Source organism: Hyperoodon ampullatus (assembly GCF_949752795.1).
Source record: "Hyperoodon ampullatus genome assembly, chromosome: 9".
Classification (NCBI taxonomy): Eukaryota; Metazoa; Chordata; class Mammalia; order Artiodactyla; family Ziphiidae; genus Hyperoodon; species Hyperoodon ampullatus.
In genome coordinates this window covers 73,968,446-73,990,945 of record NC_136922.1, presented here as the reverse complement: position 1 = coordinate 73,990,945, position 22,500 = coordinate 73,968,446, and the positions used below count along the sequence as shown (strand labels likewise).

Genomic DNA, 22,500 nt, shown 5'->3' with positions numbered 1-22,500 from the left:
GATATTCTCTCTGGCTTCAGCCTCAAGGCGGTGATTTGTGCACTGATAGGTGTACTTTGTTTAGTGTCACCCGTGGTGTAGATTGGATAGATTTTGTAAAAGATAGCATTACTTTAAAAGAAACATACAATTTGACAAGCGATTGCATTTTACTTTCATTTTATTGCCATATTTTTCATCACACTCATTGTTTTCTAACTGTCGCTAAATTGTTCATTTTCTTAGTCTGTTACATCGGTAGAGCTATTTACTGTTTATAAAGCAATATGCACTTACAGGTTTGGGAGACGGCTTGGGCTCTGAGGGTCGCATGTGCAAGTGGGTCATCATTGCTTGAAGACGTTCGCGTTCTTTAGAAAGCTGTTAAGAAAAAGTGAGATCAGAAGCATTTTAGAAATGACTGATACAGCTATTTTATTGCAGTGATACATCTTATCATTGAGCTTGTCTCCGAGTAATGATTTCTGCATATAAAAGTCTGTGTCCGTAGGAACTTATCTGGGAGGAAATGCAACTTTAGCTATGGAGTGGGGGGAGAAACTTTTATAGCTTTCCTTATGTTAAAAGGTCAGAGAAAACAAATAACACTTCATCTTTTTGTCAATAAGAGAATTGAGGTCACAGTTGCCTCAACAGTAACAAGTTACTGAAACCATAGATTAAAAGGCCCGTGGTGTCTCTTTAAAGTCCTGTGGACACTGTTAGCTATGGACTAGTGCCAGCAGCTGTGAAGGGGTGAAGGGTTCTCAAAGCGAAGTGCCTGCCAGGATTGTCTCCACACTTCATGCATTCCCACTGAGGTCCAGTTAGTGCCCCCTGCAATCTGCCATCATCAATCTAATTCAATAGAGTGACAGAGACCGGGCAGTGTGAAACGCTGAACTCTGCCACGGAGTAGGCATCCACACTTGCGCTGGGTCTCATTACAAGTGACGGACCTTACTTTTCCATCAGCCAGACACACCAGGAAAACAAAAAAAGAGGCATAATTGGTCACACTGCAGATTGTCTCATCAGCCAAACTCTTAGTTTTAGTCTACCTTTTATAAATGGTAAACAGGTTTACAAAAAGGCTTTCTAAACGACAGCAGCGACAATGCTTTTTATGTGTTCTTGATTATTTTACAAGTCAAAATATTTTTAGGCGCTCCCTGGAAAAAAGCAATGACATTTACGTGCTTAGTGAATGATGAATTTAAAACAATTTAAGACGTAGTAAAGTATGAAGACAAATAAGTTGTATGTTTAATTAAATGAAACAAGGTATTGGTTTGATTGAGAAAAAATAATCTTAAGATGAAATGCTAGAGGAAGCCTTAGAGGGTTAGAAAAAACGTAGCAAGAATCATATTGAGGGTGATATAATTGCTTTATGATCAGTTTTATGAGTTCTATTTATTTTTGGCCAAATTCTGTTTCAATATTAACAGTAATGTTTTTTAACTTAAGTTAGCAGCATTTGATACAATACACATATTACCATCTGTGATATTGTAAATGATGTGCCATTACTCCAAGTCTTAAGGATTCTTGCAAGATCTTTAATTAAAAATACACTAGAGGTAGAAAAGGAAAAGATTTTATTTAGAGTATTAAATTACAGGCATGATACTATAAAGGCTTTTTGCTATAATATAAAATCTCATGGAAAAAAACAAGATTAGCTCATGTAAAAACTGTCTCTGCAATAAAATCATATCCAACTGGGGTTTGGGTCTAACCTTTCGTAGGGAAACTTAGATTTGATTCCTTTGGGATAGCCAAATGTATATGATATAGTCTAAAGGTTATATTAAGTCTAAGTGATAAGTACATTAAACTACAACAATCCACCCTGAGTTATCAATCATTGCTATCACTATAAACAATCTAAAATTCCTTGTATTTCTATGAGTCATTGTGTTAAAAGACACAGGATCTGCCCAGTACTCAATCTAACGACCAGAAGTCAAAGAAAGGAGTCCATTAAGGAAGGCTTTGACAAACCTGTATTTCTAACTGCTGCACCACCTGCATTTGCACTCGACACTGGGCAGTGCTTCTGTCGTCCAATGCATGTTCGTTGTTAAGGTGCCTAAACAAACACAAAACACAAAACAGAATGTTAAGCCACGGCCATCTCAGTGGCATACGCTCCACTTAAAACCACTGAAGTCGTATTTCCTCCACAGTGGGAAAAAAGAACACTTTGAAAGGATACCAGAAAAGTTAAATAGGCTGATGTGTTTAGTGTAAATTATTTATGCAACATAAAGAGACCCTTCAAATAGTAGAAAATGTCACTGTCTCTAAGCTTATCAGTTATTACAAAAAATATTTTCCCCAAACCATTTGCAGAATAATAGTAGAAATCACTAGATGAATTTCATATACTCATGTCACTTTTTTTTTTAAAAAGGACACCTTATAAATACATGAACCAAAAGTAACTCTGAAGAGAACAAAGACAATTCTTTATTCCATTTTTGTTAAAACAGTTTGTGGTTCCTATGATGTTATTTAGTGAGCGATGTCTTATTTCACCAGGATGTGGTATGAATTATGTAAAGATGGCAAATTATCGTCCCATGGAAACATCAAATACTTATGAAGAATGATCACTTGTTATTACTAATAATTAAAGTGCATTGAAGATTCTGACAATCAGAAGTGTAAGATTGACATTTCATGTCTAGTGTCCTATTTGGGAGACATCTATTCTAATCTTTCAAAAAAGTAGGGAAAGATAAGACATTCTCATTATCTTACTCTGATCTTTATTATGTATTAGTCTATTATTATTTCATAATGTTTAAAAAGATCTCATTAATGAGTGGTATGTTGATACATCAAAAGTAATTTAGTAGAGCAGCATCTCCAATGAACGTGAACATATTCAATAATATGTACTTTGTAATATATCATTTATTTGCTGCCTCCTAAAATTAAAAAAGTCATCTTCAATTAATTTAATATCCTTTGGTGTGTCTATTTCACCAATGGGCAAACTAAGGCAGCAATTTAAGAGATGTTCTCATCAATGTATCTAAGTGAAATATTAAACCAAATATTTACAAAATTAAATAAGAATTTATATATTTCTCCATCTGGGCTCAAGTACCATTTAGAACGGTATAATAGTCTAAAAAGTTTAGTGCAGCCCTAATTTTACTAAAATTCAACAGAAATACTTTGGTGCCCATTCAAATGATTTACTTACGTTTCTTGAAATCGATAGTGAAACAGAACAAATATATAGACAGACAAATATGTAACACATATAAAGAAGAAGTAATTTACAAACATGGAGGTTTGTTAGTAGATCTAGGTTCAGCAAGTAGAATTTGTGCAATTCTGCCCCATACTTTGATAAATTAAATCAGTTTGTTTCAGTACCTCCTCACTGATCATGACAAGAAAACCTCCATGTATCTTAGCACAACTGTCATTCTTGGTTGAAGAGAGACTGTGGACTAAAATAGCAGGGTGTATCAGGTCAAGTTTAAGGTGTGTGGTTATAGCGCAGGAAAGGCACTTGTACTCCACCTGCCTGCTCTTAGACTGGCTCTGTTGGTTTGGTTAAGAAACTAACTGGAAAGATACACACAATTATATATAAAATAGGTAATCAACAAGGACCTACTGTATAGCACAGGGAACTCTACTCAATACTCTGTAATAACCTATATGGGAAGAGAATCTGAAAAAGAATGGATATAGGTATAACTGAATCACTTTGCTGTACACCTGAAACTAACACGACACTGTAAATCACCTATACTCCACTATAAAATAAAAATTTTAAAAATGATTTTCATAATAAAATATTAGATAAAATAAACTGTAACAAGAACTAAAATTCACTCATGCTTTCTGAAAAGGAGGCATGGAATGTTAGAGTAAACCACAGGTTAGCTTATGACATTAAGTGTCACTTATTCCTAACTAACAGGACATTTACAAATTGTTTTTCAGGTCCTCCCCCAATTTTAATGAACAATGAGTCCATTTTCTATCAGTGTGCTGCAATAGTAGTTGTATTCCTAAGGCTTGATCTCTTGAGGAACACACGTATGTTTGTTCCACGGTCAGTCTAAATGCATATTTTAAAAAATGCTTCAGCTCTACACAAAGATTAGGGTGTAAATGGAGTAAGATAAGCAGAATACACAGCTCTGCAAGAAAAAGATATATTCAGTTTAACATGTTTATTTTTGCATGAAATTACTTTTTAAAAAGGTTTTCTGCACACTTGTTTACTTCTTAGGGATAATAGTTATCCTACACTTAAAGAACTAAAAAAAAGTACAAAATGTTTGCATTATATACTTGGGTCTTAGAGACCTATTCAATTTATCTCTGCATCTTTTATTAGAATAGAGACTGTAGACTACAATAATAGCCAATGAGGTTTTGTCTTGATTGAATTTTTCAGTGGAACACAAAAGAACCTTGCCATTAAAATAGTCCTTTATTCTCCTGTATGAAGGCGAAAGGTTTTTAAAGTGTTGTGATGTTCAGTAATGAGCCTCTATCTAAATTATCATTGGTGACAAACTCACAAAGCACTTTTCGAGGACACATAGTTATGAAATGCCAGAGCTGCCACTTTCTTTCCTGTAATTATAGGCTAGCTTGCAGCCCTTCAATGATCATTTATAGAACAGCCTCCAGTGGATTACTGAGAACTTGAAAAACACATACATACCTCTGCCACATCTCCCTTCTTTCCTCGCTATTGTTTACCAGTGATATGTAAAATAATAGTGCCTATTCATTCCCCCTACTTAATTACGCCAATCAAAGTACAGAAATAGTGTCCGGATATAAATACAATGCAATAAGACTAAATAAACAGGCTGCATATTAACAGTAAATTATGAGTTTATGTATTTATGACTATTTTGTGCCCAAATTATTCTCTTTTATGTTTTTCTAACTATCTCAGGTACTACATATTGCTGTTCAAAAATTCTCTATGATTTATAAATCAAGAATGAGATAATACTGAAAAATGAGAGGATTGGTAGATTTTCTCAGTCAGTGCCTAATTGCTGTTTCAAAATGCATATGCAAAGGGACATTTCATTAATCATTTAATCATGTCCCTTGCAGGAAGTTGGAACTAATGTTGCAAATACCCTTTTCATATGAATGCTCCATAATACTATCTTATGCATTTGATATATTGCCTATGTCATAAATTATAGCTGCTTCAAAAGGACCAAGTGGGGTTGTTATCCCTGAAGATGCTTGTTACAAAACCTTTATTAAGTTTCTTTTTTTACTTATTGCTAGTTCTATTTCACAGCTTCGTACTAGCCAACAATAATACTCTTTCTGATGGCAAAGGTCTGTAAATTACCCATGCAATCACTAACACCATTTCACAGGCCTGTTCTACTTCTACTGGTCTGCTAACAAGGCGATTACACACAAATTACTGAATGCCTATGAAATATTTAAATGCATTCTACTCTACTATGCATTAATAAGAGCAAAGCAAGCTCTGGAATTCTGGTTAGCTCCAGTCCCTAATGTCCCCTAATGAGCCTCTTACCGAGACTGCAGTTCAAACAGAGAGGTGAAGAAAAAATGCAAAGGGTGACTTCAGAAAGGCAGCACTGAACAAACATTGTGTGAGCCAATTCTAATTTATGGGTCACTTTATAGGTATATTGATTTTTGTTTTCAAAATGGAATAAATGATGTGGTCAACTGACGTTCTTTCAAAACTGCATTGAATCTACGTGCTAGGTAGGTAGTGTCCACTAGGAAAAAAAGTGTAAATAGGCAGTCAAATTCTTTCTAAAAACAATTAAGCAAGCATTTCAGGAAGACAAAATGTAGGAAAGGATCTTTCCAATTAATTTAATGCACAGTTCTCTTTAAGTAAGCTTTTAAGGTTATGAATGCATGTGGTAACTTCAATTATATACACCCCAGATTAGCAATTCTATTTTAACCTCTAGATTTTTTTTCAAATTCATTTAAAGTTATAGCATTTTATAATCTAAAAAGGGATCAAATTTAAATCCTAGTATGTCAGAGACTGTTTTAACAAAATGTTTCCCTTGCATATCACTGGTGTTTGATTTATTTTGCATCAAGCTTTTTACGTTTAAACACTGACAGGAGTTTAAATACAAAATGTTAGCTGTCACTATTCATTTAGCTGATTATGTGAGATGCCTTAGTTTTGAGAGATGGGGGCACTGTCACCAAAAGAAACAACATTCTGACAAGTTCAAAGAACGCCTTCTTGAGGTCATAATTTTGTAGCCATGCTGCCTAGTCAAAGACAAAGAAATAGACAATACACACTAAGTAAGAGCATAATTTTTAGAGTAGTCAGCTGCAAGAAAAAAGATAACACATTTCCATGAAATATTCTGTTTCTACTACCTTTTCTATTGCTCTTTATACAATGTCAAACCTTAAAATTTTAGGCTTTGTAATAAACCTAATTCATTTATGTTCATCAACTAATTACTCCTTAATAGGCTGACATTTTATTGACACTAACCATTTTGCCATTCTTCAAAGAGCATTTCTATCTTTGTATCTCAGACCATGTTTTGTTTGCTGGCATCTGCACATGCAGGTTCAAGAACACTTGTCTGCCAAATTGAACGTTATGTTGTAAACCTTTTGGTTTAAGCTCTAAAAGTCAATCCATCTACATTCATGCTGACTTAGGGCCAATGGGATGATAATTAATTTTGCAGACAAACTACACTAAAATTTTGTTGGATATTATTACACTTTGACACTTATAAGACAGTAATGAAGAACTAGTATTAAATGCTTTTAGTGATCTATGAGATCTTCAATGAGTGGTCAGAAAAATGGTTAGCTTCTGTCAACACCTACTTTATAGTAATTCAAAAATTTTCCTAAACACCTTTTAGTCTAGACTTTCTTCTTATATTTGTATATATGGCTAAGAGTATATATGTTATTCATAAGCAACTGTCCTCTGGTGGATTTTCGTTTGGTGCTGGGCAAAAATAGAGGAATTCTGCCAGTTTATTTGGGGATATAATGTGAGAAATGGAATTTGGGACTCAATATATTTTCTACTATCCTTTGCTATTAAACATATGTAGGGTAAATAGCAATAATGGATAGCTTCCTTTTATTTCAAACCAATGGATAAGCTGTCTGATACAAAGTACAGCTCAAGCTGTACAATGTATTTCTAGTGCGTTTTAGAAATAAAAATGCCACAATAATATTTTCTCAAACACCTTTTATAGTAAACAATGGGTACAAAATTTCTGGAGCACGGATAAGCAAAAAACCTGAGAGCTAAAAACCTTTCACAGCTTTTTGACTTCCCTGACATTTTTCCCCCCAAGACTCTCAATCCTCTCCATTATTACAAAGAAAAGCAAAATCTTCTTTCCAAGAAAATCTGTATTAGTGGTGATGCCTTCTTCAATTCACTTTCCACACAGACACTAAATCAACATTTTTTTTCTGAATAACTGAAATTAATTTGATAAAACATTTTGTTTCTCTTCAAATTTCCCACACACTTTTAAGAAAAAGACAATACTAGTATGGAAATATGTCTAATATTTCATTTCAGTACAGTACACTGGCATTAGTTCTATTAACAGAATTTATCACAGATCTCTGACTTACAGAATGTAAGCATATCGTAACGAAAATGGACTAAAAGAAAGGCCTTAAAATCTACTGTCATTTGTTCTGTCATCCCTATAAAGTTAATGGGTTGGAAAAATGGTCAGTCTTTGGAAACAAAGTTGATATTTAATTGAAAGGAAATGCTTTTTTAATTGTAACTTCTTCAGTTTTTCAAAAATACTAACTTGAATATGAAAAAGACCCATGGAGGGTAAAATGAGAGTTCATATTTATAAGCTTGTTAGTAATAAAAATAGGTATACAAATCTGAGATGAATAAAAATGTTTCTTTCCATGTGCCATAAAGGAAATCATACTGAAACAAAGACATGTATTTTTTTCTTAAAGCTTTATTTTGAATTTTGTCAGAAACAACAACTTAGAGCAATAAAATATTTGGTGACTGAGCTAGTTCTATGGCTTAAATTGCCATACTGAAGAAATAGCAGCAATAGTCCTCTAAATAACCTTAATGATAAGGAATAATATAACATATTAATAAGGACTCATATATTCAAATGAAGAAATATGAAATTAGTTCTTTAAAGAATTATATTCTTATATCCTGTCTTTATTTTAGCAAATGTTATTTTTCTTAGAGAGGAAAACTTTAGCAAAGTTACTTAACATTTTAAGAGCTCTCTTTGCTTAGAACGGTCAAATCAGTTTCCTATCCAACAAAATGGTAGCTCACAACTGTTCAGGATAATAGGAGTGCAAATTTTCATTCAAGGCCATGTAGAAAATCCATAATCATATAGGAAGCATTTTTTTCTTTTAATTGGTCAGAAATAAAAAAAGGTTAAAAAAATCCTTGTGGAAGTCTTACTGTAATTCAGTTATACAGTTATTATTATGATGCCAAGTACTTGTGCCTTGTTGTTAAGGTGCTTTTGCTCTATACTCTGTAGTCTACCATTTGTAAACACATCTTTTTGATGTTTCTGCCAACATCCTGGCAACAAAGCAGTGCAATTTCAAATGAGCTAATTAACTTAATTGTTGATGAAGCATGAAACAGTTCATTCACCCTGTTAGCTGCTCCATGACAACATAAGAGTCTCAGCCTGTGAAGTTACTCATCTCCATAAACCTATCTGTAGCTCTCTGTTTAGATCTCTTGTATACTGAAATTGTGCGTGGAAAATGTTTCATGAAAGATGCATATTCTCATTTGAAAAAGAACCTCTTATGAATTAAAAAAAATTATCACTGTATGAAGAAATTAAGGATACACAAAGTTGGTTTTAAGCTAGAGAAGCCATATAATCTATCATACAAACATTGGGCCATGTATGTTTCTTTATGATTCTCAGGGCAACAAGTAACAACATGGAGAAAATAACAACTATCTTAAAATTTTAGTTATTATTAACTTTCAGTTTTTTATTCTTGCTGTTAAATAAATACATTAAATATTTTTAAAGTAAGAAATATAAAGTCTGCAACAAAAATATACCTTTAAAATCTGTCTTTTGTTTAAATATATATATGTGTGTATATATATATATATATATATACACATATATATATATATATATATATATATAATATGACTTCTCACATAATGTTACTGGAAATTTTTATTGAAACCTTGAAATTTAAGTGAATCCAACAAACACATCTTCCAGTTATTATTGACACTGCTATAGTAAGGCTACTTCTTTTATCACTCATTCAGAAACTTTTATTGGATGATTTGTAAAATGTTCTCATGAAAAGGTAAAGAGGAAGAGTTAACCGTCTTAGCCTGACTTTGCTAATCTACTTGTTGGAACACACAGAAAACTTACAGTGTGCCTTACGATGGACCTTCACTTTCTTCCTTCAGCTTTCGTTTGTTTATTTACAACCATCTGCTTAAAACTCCCATACAATCCACTCCCTCCCCTAAAAAAAGTAAAAAACCTACTTTAAAAACTGTCCAAAGTCTTCACAAATGCTTTCACAGCCTGGCCATTTGCAAACTCCATGGCCGTAGAGAGTGTGAGAGGCCCCAGTCTCCTCATGTGATGAGCTGCAGCAAAAGAACATGGCATCAGATTGATCTCAAAAAGCCATAATCGTTGCAGGCTGCTAGCGCCTGTCAGGTTACGATCAGTGACAAACAGGTCAAAACAGGTCAATTCAGCTCAGAGCAGTCAGAAAAATTTAATCGTTCTATTGAATAGTTCAACTGCCAAGGCTAGATGATGTTCCAATTAGAGGAGAAATAGAGCCAAAGATGACTGTTAATAAACGATGAAAAACTAAGAGGACTGTATAATATCATATGCTAATCCTGCCATATGACCTTAACGTAACATTTACCTCTAAATAAAACTATATATATTCATATGTGGTCAAGTGAAAAAACCCTGTGTTTTTAAGAAAGTAATAGGAAAATCACCATAGATTTTCAAAATGTTCTTTTTAGGGAAGATATGGACCTTTAGAATCATTTACATTGTTTAATATTTATGTGCGAACCATATATGTTCCTGCTAGTTACAGCTGATTTAAAAATTCTACTTTGGAACGGTATTTATTAGCTATCTCTTTCTACAATTATCCAAGACTTTTGATAAGTGAGTATTATATCAGATAGACAAATCCTAGAGACATCAACCAACTTCTGAACTATATAATCATCAAATTACTCTCAATTAAAATAACAGCGTGAAAGCATTCAAAGGCATACCATTTTATAATAATGAAAGCTAACAAGAAAAAATTTTTATGATACTTCTAGGAAGACAAAAAACATCACCAAACTATAGCATTATATCTTAAACTGTACTGTAATTATATGTACGTTTCTTTGAAAAAATATTTGCTTAGGGGAAAGGGTTTGTGGCAGCTAGGCAGGTATTCACATACATAACAGAACACTATTAATCCACTCCACTTAAATATGAATTTTACAGCTATATATCATATGAGACTAAGCCATTCTGTTAAGAAGTCCTACACTTATGCTACATCTTTCAGAAAGATAGTTTTCATATTGAGCAATATTTTAGCTTCTATAGTTTATGTAAATTACATTAAAGGACCTGATTAGATAACAATATGCCTTCATAAATAGAACTAAATGGACAAAAAAGTACATGGGTGATCCTTTTACAAAGGCGGTTTTTACACAACTAAAATAAAACAATAAGTTGAAAAATTACCTAATATAATGTACTCAGTGTTGGTAACTGAAATCAAATAATTTTTCTTTATGAATATTGAGGCAAATTTATTTAGAAAGTTACCATCGTAAGTTCATTTTTATTATATATTTATAATTCCATCATGCCACAACAATAAAAAAGGCAAACCAGATCTTCTATCTTCTGGTTTATTATACCTGTGTTTATATGTTTATGTGTATCTATTCTCTGATTTGTAAACACATGTTTGTAACATATACAAGGGGGATATATATGCATCTTTAATTATTTGAAACTGGTTAAGTTTTAAAATGGTAAAAATGTTCTCATTTCAGCAATCAGGTTAATCACAACATCTTAGCCATAAAAATATATTGACACAATAATCTGCATGCACTTATTAACAAATAACTTTCTTCAGGAAATTCCCCACTCTATCCATTAAACTGCTGGTCTCTGAACTGCTTTTTTTCTAATGAAAATAATATAAATACAAATAATCTAAAGGTTTCTATCTATTTAATTAGTTGTTCTACACATTCTGCCCCTGTTAAGTACAAATCATTATTTTTAGTTTCACAAATGGTGAAGTAAAGTTTGGTGATATGTAACAGAATATATCTCCTGAGATTTACCTGTCTCGCCTTGCATTTAGAACTGAAGACTGTCCATTCACCATGGAGTGATGGGTTATTGGTGGTGACGCTTTGGAAGCGGTGGGGGAGGTAGTCGAGGAGGAATTGTTAGTAGTGAGGTCTAGCCCTCCATGCTTAATGCCGTTGTCTTCCATACTGTGAACTCCAGTCACTTCTTTCCATAACTGCTGAATCTCAGCAGGACTTAAGCCAGCTATAAAGTGAAAGAAAGCCCCACTAATATAACAAAGTAAATTTCATATAATGAGCTTAGTATTATCACTGGATTAAGGCCAACCACAAAAGTGATGTTACCAGAATTATTAATATATGATAATAAACCACTTTATACCATCAGCACTATCGTTTTCTCTTCAATAATCAGTTATTTGTTAAAGACTATCAATTCAAGAACAGTACTAGAGGGCTTCCCTGGTGGCGCAGTGGTTGAGAGTCCGCCTGCCGATGCAGGGGACACAGGTTTGTTCCCCGGTCCGGGAGGATCCCACATGCCGCGGAGTGGCTGGGCCCGTGGGCCATGGCCGCTGGGCCTGCGCGTCCGGAGCCTGTGCTCCGCAGCGGGAGGGGCCACAACAGTGAGGGGCCCGCGTACCGCAAAAAAAAAAAAAAAAAAAGAATAATACTAGAAATAATAGTATTGGGAATAATATCAAGAATCAGTAGAAAAAACACAGCAAGTTCCATTTGAAAATTAAACTATTCAGCTTTTAACTTTTTAACTATTTAACTTTATTCAAGCTTTTACTTATTGCTAGTATGAAGTTTTTATCAGTGAGGAACTGAAAGAACATTTGGAAATAACACATATCAAAAGAAATGAAAAAAGAAGTAAGGTGGGAAACACAAATGTCAGGGGAAGACAGCAAACACTCAAGTCAAAAGAAAAATAGATTTGACAATTATCTAGTTATTTTGATCTGTCTCAGAATGGCCAAGGAAATAACTGAATTTCATTTTGAGGTCCTGAATAAGCCAATATTCTAACTTACATGGATCAATTAAGCAGATAATATCAAAATTTCTCCTTCATTTTATGACTGATAGAATAAATCAACTACTCATTTTAAACAAATTCCTGGCTCAGATTATGCAAATTTACCTGACTTACGATGAATGAAAATAGAAAAGCTAGGTACAATACTTTAGTTTTTCACTGTAATTTTGAAATAAGGAATTGAGAGACTTATTTACAGTATTTGACTTACAAAACATTACTTATATATGCCAATTTCTATGCCTTCATATATTCTTTATATACCTTATGCTCCTTAATCCTTACTACAGTCCAATGGAGCTGATACATTTATTGTAATCAATTTATTTACAGATAAGGAAGCAAAGTGGGAGAGAGGTTCAAAAATATATCTAAGATCACAAAGCTTATGTGTGATAAAGCTGTGATTTAAATCCAGGCAGTCTGACTTGAATGCCTTTGCTCCTAAAATATTTTATTAAAAATATGAAAACTGCTGAATAAAGATATACAGGAAAAAATGGACTTGTAATTATAATTGCTATCATTTATTGAGCATCTACTATATTCTGGCACTATACATTCATAATCTAAATTAACCTCACCTGACATTAGGAATCATTACATTTTATCGATGAGGGCATGGAGGCTCAGAAAAATTAAATATGTTGCCCCAATCACTAAGCTCATAACCAGTGGACAGAATTCAAACCTGATGCCCTGGGGGTCCAAAATCTATGTTTTTTATTACTGTGTTCATCTACAATATCTGATATAAGGATGACAATGCTAATCAAACTTCCCCTGCCCCTCCCCCCCACATCAGATGCTCTAGTGATGCTGATCAGTTGAGAGCTGTGTGAGAGTGAAGTGGCATGGAATAGGCAGGGAGACTGGGGAAAGATAACAGAGTATGATAGTGAGGAGAGCTCTCTCACCCCTACCCCTGCAAGTGGAAAAAATCATTGATCTAGACATAGTGGTAAGTAGCCCAGAGCAACAGAAGAATTCTCGCTGTTCCAAACATAACTTCTGGTCAAATTATTCATCACAGTGGAAACCTTAAACTGTTATGCCTATCACAATTTCAAACAGACAGTGTTACTGAAAGCTGTCATTCTGGTGATTCTGGCTCCTCAAGATTTTAAGACATGGCCTGAGACTAAAGACAAGACAGGGTAACTCAGACTCCCAAAGTTATTAAAAACTGTTTTTTTCTAAAAAAGAAGAGGATGGGTTAATAAAGAAAGGTATTTCTGTTACATAGGAAATAATTTCGATATAAAGATTGCTTTAATTCTAGCTTTAACCTGGTATACTGAAACTTTTCTGACCATGACTTTTTGTTACCTGGCTGCATGTGTTAGGTGTCCTAACAGCAAAACTCCACCAGTAAATCCTTTTCTGTGAGAGCATCAACACATCATCTGCATCAGAACTCTCTGCTGCCTCTCTGCTCCACCGTCAGCTCTTGCCTGGACCACTGCTACAGCTTCCTGACTGTCTTTCTGTTTTCACCTTGGCTTTGGCTAATTTACTTTTCATCTATCAGCCCAAAGTTATCTCTCTAAAGGTAAATGAGGCCATGGCACTTCCCCAACAAACCCTCCAATGGCTTTCCAGCCTCCAATGGCTTTCCAGCCTCCAATGGCTTTGAACTTAGAGACAACAACAACAACAAAAACTTACCATGGCCCATGAGGTGCTGGCAGTTAGTATTTGGCTCCAGCCTGTCTCTCTGACCTCATCCATCGCTATCTCTCTCCGTTTCATTCTGTTATACTAGCCTTCTGCTCTTTCTCGAATGCATCAAACATTTGCTCCCTTTCGAGCTTTCCTCTGGCGGCCCTCACAGCCTAGGCCCCTCTGGTTGCAAATCTTATCACGACTTCTTCCCTCCCTTCTCTCAGGTGGTTCAAGGGTCACCTCCTGTAAGAGGTCTCTGCCCACACTTATCAACCACTGCCCCTCCCCACCTGCCTTTTATCGTGCCCTTACACCTCACCCTACTTTATTTTTCTTTAGGACATTTATTGGCCCCTAAACTATATTATTTATTTGTTTTACAGTCTCCCTCCACCATTTTCTAAGAGCAGGGATTTCTTATTTTACTGGTAGACCCCCCCAGTGCCTAGAACAGTGCCTGGTATGTGCTCAAGAAATACTTGTTGATTTAATTGATTAAAACGGGTTCACACAGTTCTTGAAGACATATCGGTTTGCACATGGAAGTCCTGTGACTCTTAAAGGGCACACTATTTATAACCATTGCTCTCCTATAAGGCCAATGTCTAAAGAATTATAAATGGTACTAGTTGATTCTAACAGACTGAGTGGCTAATAACATTTTATATTTTGGCTAAAGACTCTTAGATGTTTTTTGAAACTATACCAGTTGAAGATGTTATTAGTAATTTAGTTTTTGGATTTTATTAATAATTTAGTTAACCTAAATATCCACTTCCCTTCTAAAAGTAGAATTCCATTATACTATTCACTTGCCTTCAAAATTAGTGGTATCGCCATGATATCACAATGATAGGGTGACAAACAGTAGGAACATAAACATTTGATAAATAAATAACCTGCTCATCATCCAAATAACGATCCTTAGTTAAAATAATATTTTAAAAATATTCAATATTTATATATTTTAAATATTTACTTTTAACTATTTTAAATAAGGGACAGAGAATAAATAATGTCAAAAAGAGATTCCTGTTAGCGAAACTAGCTCCCCAAAGCATCTACATATTAGAATCACTTGGGGATCTTTTAAAATTTCCAGTGCCGTGACCATAGCCCCAACAAATCAAATCACAATTTCTAGTAGCTTTTGAAGCTCCACAGATGATTCCAATGTACAGATAATTTGGGGGGAATTTGTTTTTAAGTAAACTATTACATTGCCCATGAGACAAAGTTTTCGCATCAACTTGCTTAGCTATTTTCTATGGATACAAAACTATTTATGAAAATGAAACAACTAGCCAATCCATTTTGCAGCATTTTGAAAGTTTGGGGAGTTTTTTATGTTTTGATGTTAGGCAAGAAGTAATTTACTTTTTCAGGCAGTAACTGTGTTCTATGGAACAGTACTCTCTAAATGCTGTTAGTCTAAGAGATCTCAGAAGTCTGTTGTTTCCATCTTGGAGACCCGTGATTCATGTTAGCAAGTAAAACAGTTCTGAGATATCTGTCTAGTAACAAAGAAAACTTGAGCCTCTTTCTTTAACTCAGTGTTTTGCAAATATGTTTGAAGGAAAAAAATTAACTCAACAAATTCTTTTTACAATTACACTAATTTATTTCAGTTTTAAATACCAGGTATAGGCTTAGGATTCAAGTGATCTCCAACCCAGGCCCTTTCCCTGAATTGCAGGCTGCCTATTTGGCCTCTCCACATAATCCTAACAAATTCTCAATTCTTACATGTCCAAAACTAAGCTCCTGTTTATACAGCTCCTCTGACCCCAACTCGCTCCTCTAGCAGGTTTCTTTGTCCGTTTTATTTAACAGATACTTATATAGTGCTTCTCATATGCCAGTTACTTTTCCAAAGGCTTCATACATAATAACTAATGTAATGCCCAAACCACTATTATTGTTTTTATTATTATTATTACCATCATTATTTTCATTTTAGACACTGAGGCACAGAAAAGTTAAGTAACTTGCTCAAGAGCTAATACGTGGCCGAGTTCCCCTCTCATTTTCAGGTCATTACTCACACAGCCCCTTCCCAGGACTCCTTCCCTGGCTACCTTGTATACAAGTTCAACTCCTCCCATCTCCTGTGGTTGCTTAATTTTTTCCTATCCTTGCTTTTTAATTTTTCTCCTTAGCAGTTACCACTATATATTTTACTTGACTTATTTGTTGTCTGTCTTCTACAGTCTGTCTTGTTACATTTTTTACACTAAAATGTAAGTTTTATGATGGCAGAGTTTGCTGTCTGTTTTCATCATGGCTTTATCCCCAGAACCTATATGAGTGCCTGCAGTGAGTAAAAACTCAATGAATATTACTTAATAGAGCTGTTCAGGGACTTCCCTGGTGGCTCAGTGGTTAAGAATCTGCCTGCCAATGCAGGGGACATGGGTCTGAGCCCTGGTCCAGGAAGATCCCACATGCAGTGGAGCAACTAAGCCCGTGTGAAACAACTACTGAGCCTGTGCTCTAGAGCCTGTGAGCCACAACTACTGAGCCCGCACGCCACAACTACTGAAGCCTGTGCACCTGGAGCCTGTGCTCCTCAACAAGAGAAGCCACCGCAATGAGAAGCCCGTGCACCGCAATGAAGAGTAGCCCCGGCTTGCAACAACTAGAGAAAAGCCCCCACACAGCAAGGAAGCCCCAACACAGCCATAAATAAATAAATAAATAAATAAACAAACAAACAATAAATAAAAGAGCTGTTCAATGGACCAGAACACTATTGTAGTGGCAAGCACAATCCGGGAATCAGTGGACTAGAGTATCACAGAATAATAGTCAACTTAAAATCTTAAGTGAAGATTACTCATTTTTCCTTTAAAACATATTTCAAGGATATACACATACAATACCACTGCTGAAAAGTTTTATAATTTCATAATTTAAAAATTCCGGGCCCACAAAAAATTGAGAAACCCTATTCTACTGTTGTATGGTGACTTGGGCTTCATTCACTGCCAGGACTACAAATAAGCATTAAAAAGTTTCTTTTTCCAGGAGTTGAGAGAATAAAAAGAAGAATTCCTAATCAAATTGCATATAATATGACAGATAAAGCAATTAAATAATCATTCTTTATTTCTAGAGTTAGAGTTTGCAGAATACTGGGTGCCAAGCACTGTGCTAAGAATTAATGAAAATTTTATCATTCATATCTAGATTATACATTCTTGGGGCATACAAGGGGTAAAAGTTTCACTTACTGGTAAAAATTACATGAGCATCTTTTTCACACTCAAAAATAAATGATTCTTTCCATGTCCTTTTATTTTTTACGTCCAGTAATTACTTTTTAATAAGAAATAAATAATTTTAATATAGTATGATATAAAGTCAGTCTACTGTGAATTTTTAATTAACTTATTTTCTAGGGTTATTTACAATTAGAAGTAATAAAAGTGAATTTTGGTAAAAGTATTTGTATTATTCATATATTTTATTGAATGATTTGATATTCAATACTTGAAATTATTGAAATATTATCGTTAATTTTCACTTTTCATCTTAAATTTTACATTTTGAAAAACTAGTATATACGCATGGCCAAAATAATTGAATCACAGAGAAGGGTATGCAGTGCAAAATTAAATTTCCCTACCAGCCCTGACCTCTGGGTCCCCAGTATTCCTCTCCAGTGGCAACCATTATTCCAGTTTCTGAGCTACCTTCAGAAAGCCAAGTATTCATTTATAATTTGCCAAACCTAACATCTTATTGATCTGTATTTGACTAGGGGCTTACTATAACCTGTAGGTAAAATGCCCATCTTTAAAATGTACTTTCAATGACAGGTGTACCTAATACACATTTCGTCCAAATGCTGAATTACAAGAAGTAAAAATAGCTATTTGGCTGAAACTGAGACCAAAGGCAAATATCTCCACCAAGGAAAGAATTTCTGGGATACAGGAATATATCTGATATAAAAAAAAATTCCTGCTATGATTTTACTATGAAAATTATTACAGGATGCATTTTTACAGTTTGGTATTCTATTACAAAAACAATGATATCTTATTTTTCTTGATCATGACATTTTAATGTGGCAAAGTTGACGTTTTCCTTTTAAGTCTTCCCTCAACACATAAAGAATTGACAAATAGAACTTTTTTTTAAAGACAGGTGGTCTAAATGGTATTAAACCCATTTTAATATACGTATGTTAGTATACTAAACAATTCTACAACAATTAGAATTATGATATAATTTAATCTCCCTCTTCCTATCTCATTTAAATTTTCTCAACAACTAACTCAACATATTTTTAATATTTCCCTATGTATTTATTTATCCCTAAGTTAGTTTTTATGCATAACAGCATTCACAAGTAACTTTGCAAAGTTTTATTCCGAACTGTAATAAATGTACCTTCAAACTTTAGCTCATTGATGTTGTTTTCAGCATGTAAAACCCCAAAGGAGATTTTCCTAAATTACAAATAGAAGATTTACTGGTATTTGAAAGGGAATACTAAAATGGTAACAATAATTCTGCATGACGTACCTTGTTCATAGTGCTGGTGCTGTTACCCTGATTAGATATATGTTCTATGTAAGCCCATGATCACAGATTAAGCAAAAAAATCAAGGATGCCAGAGCAGTGCTGAAGTAGCCATTTGGCTATTTAGATTTCCATAAGCAAAGCATGAAGTCCAAGCCAAATAGCTGACTTTGGCTGAATACTGATGCCAAAGAAAAACTTCAGCACAGTCCTAACTCAGCATGAAGGACAGTATTATATTTTATTTAAAAAGATATCATTTTCTTTATTGTTCAACAGATTCCAAGCTCATCTAGTTCTACAAGGTGTTAGTTTAAAACAGGACTGGCTGGTTATCTAGCATTCCCTGTTTGGTCTTTCAGATTGGTAATGAAAATGTTTGTTTTAGATAGCTTCTACAAATTCAAAAATATTTTAAAAGTTGTAATTAAACATATGTACACATATACAAATAAATATGTGTGTGTGTGTATATATATCTTTATAGTAATACTAAACCTATGAATATATTGTGTATTGGGATACACTGACTTCTATCTTATGTCAAAAACATCAAAGTTTAAAGTGCATGTCACAATAATTTCCTATTTTTTCACCTGTAGACAGTGGTACTGAGTCATGAAAATATGTCACTAATTAATTACTAGTTGATATTTAAAGTACACATTGTATCAAATAGCTTTATAATCAGTATTTTATTCAAGACTGATTTACAAATCCATCCTTTTTTGACTTCTGTATACCTACAGTCACTCTATATACCTACTTAGAGATCGTAATTTAATTGCCTATTTCACATTAAAATCCAATATTATAGTAATGTTCATGATGACTTGAAATGCTTAATATTTAAAATGCCTTACTTTAAAATGATAAAATACATTACATCATTTTGCAATATAGAGAAAAATGTCTGTAAATCTCATCAAAATTATAATTTTGTTACATCTATCTGATTCTCATGTACATATTTTTATACAGTTGAAAGAAATTGTAACTTTAAAAGTAGTCTGAGGGGCTTCCCTGGTGGCGCAGTGGTTGGGAGTCCGCCTGCCGATGCAGGGGACGTGGGTTCGTGCCCCGGTCCGGGAGGATCCCGTGTGCCGCGGAGTGGCTGGGCCCGTGAGCCGTGGCCGCTGGGCCTGCGCGTCCGGAGCCTGTGCTCCGCGGCGGGAGAGGCCACAATAGTGAGAGGCCCGCATACCGCAAAAAAAAAAAAAAAAAAAAAAAAAAAAAAAAAAAAGTAGTCTGAGCAAGCTGTGTTAAATCATGGGGGTAAATATTGCAAATATAGCATATTTTTAAAGATACAGTGAGAATATCATCATTGCATGTTAATCCTGCTTGGTTTTCATATGGCTATTATTTGTGGCTAATCAGCCAACCAAAAACTTGAGGCAAAGTGAACTGAAAATTGATTAAAAAAAATAATTAATTGTCCAAAATAACCAGTAACTGAGGCAGAAATGATTCAGCGCTTACATTATCTAACAATTACTTCTTCACTTTCTCCCACTCTGAGATTCCAGAAGAGTACTATGAACTTATGTTCCTTTACTGTAGCTGGTTTATGACACATTCTGCCTGTGTTTGGCTGATGGGACTCTCCACAATGGCACTTTTCACACATTCATCTAAACAGCTGAAAACACAATGACGACTTCCATCTTTTTTGTTTGGACCTAGAGATTATCATACTAAGTGAAGTAAGCCAGACACAGAAAGACAAGTATCATACGATATCACTTATATGTGGAATCTAAAAATAAAAAATGATACAAATGAACTTACATACAAAACAGAAATAAACCCACAGACACAGAAAACAAATTTATTGTTACCAAAGGGGAAAAGTGGTGGGTAGGGATAAATTAGGAGTTTGGGATTAACATACACACACTACTATACATAAAATAGATAGCCAGCAAGGACCTACTGTATAGCACAGCGAACTATACTCAATATTTTGTAATAACCTGTAAGGGAAAAGAATTTAAAAAAGAATATATATATATATATACCTGAATCACTTTGCTGTACACCTGTAACTAACACAAGATTGTAAATCAACTACACTTCAATTAAAAATGTTTCTTAAAAACTACACTTTCTGCTCAAACCCAGATATGTTTTCAGATTTACTTCCTTTCCCCCAATGTTCTCCATTCTGTGAGTTTTATTTCTCATATATCTTACGGAGAATACAAATAGAAGAAAGTAAGTGGTGATCATTTTGTTGGGTAGAGAAATAGCGAATCACTATGTTGTGCAGATCAGGAACTAACCCAGTGTTGTAGGTCAATCATTTCATGATGTATGTAAGTCAAATCATTATGCTGCACACCTTAGTTATACAGTGCTGTATGTAAATTATATCTCAGTAAAACTGGAAGGAAAAAAACAAATAGAAGAAAAAAAGGAAGATAATTCTATCAAAAGAAAGCTCAGAAATTACAGAAAATTTTCATTTGAACACTATTAGAATGGTTATATCATAATGAATTTTCTTGTTCGCAAGATATTTGTATGCTTGTTTTGGAAGAATGGGCTTCCCTGGTGGCGCAGTGGTTGAAAGTCCGCCTGCCGATGCAGTGGACACGGGTCCATGCTCCGGTCCAGGAGGATCCCACATGCCGTGGAGCGGCTGGGCCCCGTGAGCCATGGCCGCTGAGCCTGCGTGTCCGGAGCCTGTGCTCCGCAACGGGAGAGACCACAACGGTGAGAGGCCCGCGTACCACAAAAAAAAAAAAAAAAAGTTTAAGAACTACTGTTAAACATGTTTAAACATTCTTGAAATGTTTGTTTGAATGGTTTTACTCAAATAAAATTATATTTCCCCACTGAAGAGAGAAAAAAACCCAGATCCCAAATATAGACTTTATTTAAATTTTACTAAGAAAATTAATGACATAAATTTATTGCTTCTGTTTTAGTACAGTTTCTATGAAAGAAATCTATATTTATGTTGAACTAATTTATAAACGTCTTTATTTTTTAAACCTTCTTTCTTTGCCCTCAAGTTGTATTTATTTTTCCAAAAAAACAATTATTTGTGAATAGAACATTCACTGCTGTGGTGACACTATGGTTTATTCCAATTCTCTTTGGAATGACACAGAAAAGTGGGTTTATTGCCTTGCTTTGCTTTCACTATTTTTTTTTTTTTTTTTACGGTAAGCAGGTCTTTCACTGTTGTGGCCTCTCCCGTTGCGGAGCACAGGCTCCGGACGTGCAGGCTCAGTGGCCATGGCTCATGGGCCCAGCCACTACGCAGCATGTGGGATCTTCCCGGACCAGGGCACGAACCCGTGTCCCCTGCATTGGCAGGCGTACTCTCAACCACTGCGCCACCAGGGAAGCCCCTTCTTTCACTATTTAAACGTTATGTTTCTTGATTTCCTAGGAGTGATTCAGTCAGGTGAATTAGAGGATCTGAAGTCAAATGAAAGAGGAATTCTGGGAAAAATAAGCCATGGAGACAGTAACTTGATAAATAAAGAGAAAAACATTTACCACAATGTTTATAATTTAATGTGCCCCAAATAATAATTATGTGTATTTAAAAGACTCTTTTATTAGCCTAATTATAATTTTTGTATATTTAATTGTTCTTGATTTTCTTCAGTGTATCCTATAGAGTCAGAAAAATGCACAGCAAGTACTACTGCAATGTGAGCCCCTTTGGAACAAATATAAGTGACCTGAATGAAAGTTCACTTGGATTAAAGTTGTTCCAACAAAATTCAAATGGAAATTAGAATATGCTTTTAGGATATTTATGGATACATAACTTTTACCTGTATTGATAATTTCAGCACACAAAGAATCACTCTGTTTACCATTCTTTTTCATTTTTTTTTTTTTTACTTAGAACTCTTTCCATTT

At 34.5% G+C, this 22,500-nt stretch overlaps 1 protein-coding gene across 1 annotated transcript in view; it reads right to left on the bottom strand.

The window, feature by feature from the left end:
- FOXP2 (forkhead box P2) overlaps nucleotides 1-22,500 on the bottom strand; it is a gene marked incomplete at both ends in the record, with an annotated part of 257,290 nt that overhangs the window by 34,959 nt on the left and 199,831 nt on the right. The window contains 4 exons of the mRNA XM_079711324.1: nucleotides 277-360; nucleotides 1,987-2,074; nucleotides 9,545-9,649; nucleotides 11,405-11,618. Coding sequence (XP_079567450.1) covers nucleotides 277-360; nucleotides 1,987-2,074; nucleotides 9,545-9,649; nucleotides 11,405-11,618 — 491 coding nt within the window. The remainder of the gene's footprint in view (nucleotides 1-276; nucleotides 361-1,986; nucleotides 2,075-9,544; nucleotides 9,650-11,404; nucleotides 11,619-22,500) is intronic.